This window comes from Mandrillus leucophaeus, unplaced genomic scaffold, assembly GCF_000951045.1.
Source record: "Mandrillus leucophaeus isolate KB7577 unplaced genomic scaffold, Mleu.le_1.0 Scaffold29, whole genome shotgun sequence".
Classification (NCBI taxonomy): Eukaryota; Metazoa; Chordata; class Mammalia; order Primates; family Cercopithecidae; genus Mandrillus; species Mandrillus leucophaeus.
The window spans coordinates 2,341,371-2,344,249 of record NW_012103031.1 but is presented as its reverse complement, the minus strand read 5'-3'; the positions used below and the strand labels follow the sequence as shown (position 1 = coordinate 2,344,249).

The 2,879-nt window shown below is 44.3% G+C and overlaps 1 protein-coding gene across 1 annotated transcript in view; it reads right to left on the bottom strand.

The window, feature by feature from the left end:
• The window catches only part of SMURF1 (SMAD specific E3 ubiquitin protein ligase 1), an 80,347-nt gene that overhangs the window by 31,300 nt on the left and 46,168 nt on the right, over positions 1–2,879 (bottom strand). Inside the window, exons 4-5 of the mRNA XM_011985835.1 lie at positions 2,562–2,695; positions 2,349–2,414 (exon numbers count right to left, since the gene is read on the bottom strand). Of these exons, the coding sequence (XP_011841225.1) occupies positions 2,349–2,414; positions 2,562–2,695 (200 nt within the window). The remainder of the gene's footprint in view (positions 1–2,348; positions 2,415–2,561; positions 2,696–2,879) is intronic.

Sequence of the window (2,879 nt, the reverse complement as noted above, 5' to 3'; positions counted from 1 at the left end):
CACCATGCCCAGCTAATTTTTCTATTTTTAGTAGAGATGGGGTTTCGCCATGTGGCCAGGTTGGTCTTGAACTCCTAACCTCAGGTGATCTGCCTGCCTTGGCCTCCCAAAGTGCAGGGATTACAGGCATGAGCCACTATGCCCAGCCTTTAATTGTATTTCTGAATTATGATAGGTCAATGAGATTTTCTCTTTAAGAAACCTTATAGAATAATGTTGCCTCTGTATTACACATGTAACAGGCATTTAATAAATACGTATCCATTAATTTCAACTGGCTGGGAAGAAGAATTACTTTGCTCCTTACGGAAGGGGCAAATGTAGATAACCACATGAAAATAATAATCTTATAACAAACTTACTATATTTTATTTATTTTTATTTTTTTGAGACAGAATTTTGCTCTTGTCGCCCAGGCTGGAGTGCAATGGCGCAGTCTCGGCTCTCTGCAACCTCCGCCTCCTGGGTTCAAGGAATTCTCCTGCCTCAGCCTCCTCAGTAGCTGAGATTACAGGCACCTGCCATCATGCCTGGCTAATTTTTGTATTTTTAGTAGAGACGGGATTTCACCATGTTGGCCAGGCTGGCTGGTCTTAACCTCCTGACCTCAGGTGATCCACCTGCCTCGGCCTCCCAAAGTGCTTGGATTACAGGTGTGAGCCACTGCACCCGGCAAATTTACTATATTTTAATAGTTGCATAGGACAGAAACATGATTCATAAATTCTCACCAATTAGGTTTGATATAGAATACTGGTTTGTAACAAGGGACTACTTACAAACCTATGGATCTATTCGAAGTACACAAGAGGACACTAAGACATTAAACCTCCATTTACTGTCACTGGAAGTCAACCACAGAGAGAGGAACTTAACCCACTTACAGAGCCTCGGTGTCACTGAAACTGAATCTTAGAATATAATTCTTAAAAATCCCACCCAAGGCTGGGCGCGGTGGCTCACGCCTGTAATCCCAGCACTTTGGGAGGCCAAGGCGGGCGGATCACGAGGTCAAGAGATCGAGACCATCCTGGCTAACACAGTGAAACCCCGTCTCTATTAAGAAATACAAAAAACTAGCCGGGCGAGGTGGCGGGCGCCTGTAGTCCCAGCTACTCGGGAGGCAGAGGCAGGAGAATGGCGTGAACCCGGGAGGCGGAGCTTGCAGTGAGCTGAGATCTTGCCACTGCACTCCAGCCTGGGCGACAGAGCCAGACTCAGTCTCAAAAAAAAAAAAAAAAAAAGAAATTACAAAAAAACAAAAACAAAAACAAAAAAAAAAAAGAAATTACACACAGGAAAGCATTCAGTGAGAACTTTTTCATGATGGTAGATTTCAGGGTGTATGCCTGCACTATTCCTTTATCTTGAGTCAGGTCTACACAGGACAATACCTAAAAGGTTTGGAGTTAGAATCACTCCAGTATGCCGCAGAGAGACCGTTTTGAGTCCGTGCAGCAGTGCTTACAAGTCAATATCTCAGTTACCCTAAAATACTACTAATACAAGTGGGTGGATAATAGGGTGAGCTATTTAACAGCTGAATCACTTCCAACAGACTGCCTCTAGCCAAACTTTGTAACGTTAGCACACTTTAATTTTTCACCTTAAATAATGCAATCCCCTGGCTGTAGAGATTATATTACATGGAATTCTTCACAACTCTTTGCTTTTTACGTATATGATGGGGCTTCCAGAGGCAACTATTTCCCAACTCCTGTATGTGCGGCCACCATTCTTATTATCTACCCTTGGATAATGCAGTCACAAATGTAGTGTCCATAAACGTGATGATTAAAATTACATTTAAAATTCTAACCCTAAATCTTTCTGCACCCGAGTCATTTTAACTCAACTTTAAAAGCCAGGAGAAGGGGACCGGGCACGATGGTTCACGTCTGTAAGCCCAGCACTTTGGGAGGCCGAGGCAGGCAGATCACTTGAGGTCAGGAGATTGAGACCAGCCTGGCCAACATGGTAAAACTCCATCTCTACTAAAAATACAAAAATTAGCCGGGCGTGGTGGCGCACACCTGTGGTCCCAAGTACTTGGGAGGCTGAGGCAGAAAAATCACTTGAACCTGGGAGGCGGAGGTTGCAGTGAGCCGAGATCTCACCACTGCACTCCATCTCAAAAAAAAAGAAAAAACAGAAGGAAAAAAAAAAGCCAGGAGAAGGGAATTAGATAAAATAATAAAACTTCCTAGTACTGAAGAGAAGGCCCCGTATGTGGTCTGGCCTCTGAGGCCCGTCGGCATCGTCAGTGCCTGTATGTGAGTTCTCGGCGAAGAAGGGTTGAATGTAAGTTCTAGAAAAGCATCTCTTTACACAGACAAGAAAGTTCTTACCCACTATCTGGCCACGAACTGCATCAGTATCTGAGGGGTTTAGTTTGCATAGATCCAAACGCTGGTCTGTAAACAAACAATTCAAAACTTAACCCAAGGAATGTGAACTAGGGAGGAAGGCAGGAATTCAGTATTCAGCAATCGAAACAAAACACAATGCCTCCTAAGCTTTCTTCGGTTGCATTAAAAGGCAGGAAAGCGTTAGGTTCTTACATCCGGTATCTTTTAATCTGCTGATGGCGTTGGAAAGCAGCCGCACACAGCCCAGGAAGCCAGCTCCCTGTTTCTTGTGAATTTTCTTGTGGTTCCACACGCTAATGGTTATCGAATCCGTTTTCCCAACATATCTGGAAAGAAAGTGAAAAACTCATTTTTAATTGTGTTTCTTTTTTTTTTTTTTGAGATAGAATCCTGCTCTGTTGCCCCCAGGCTGGAGCGCAGTTGCGTGATGGCTCACTGCAACCTCCGCCTCCCAAGTTCAAGTGATTCTCCTGCCTGAGCCTCACGAGTAGCTGGGACTACAGGCGTGCA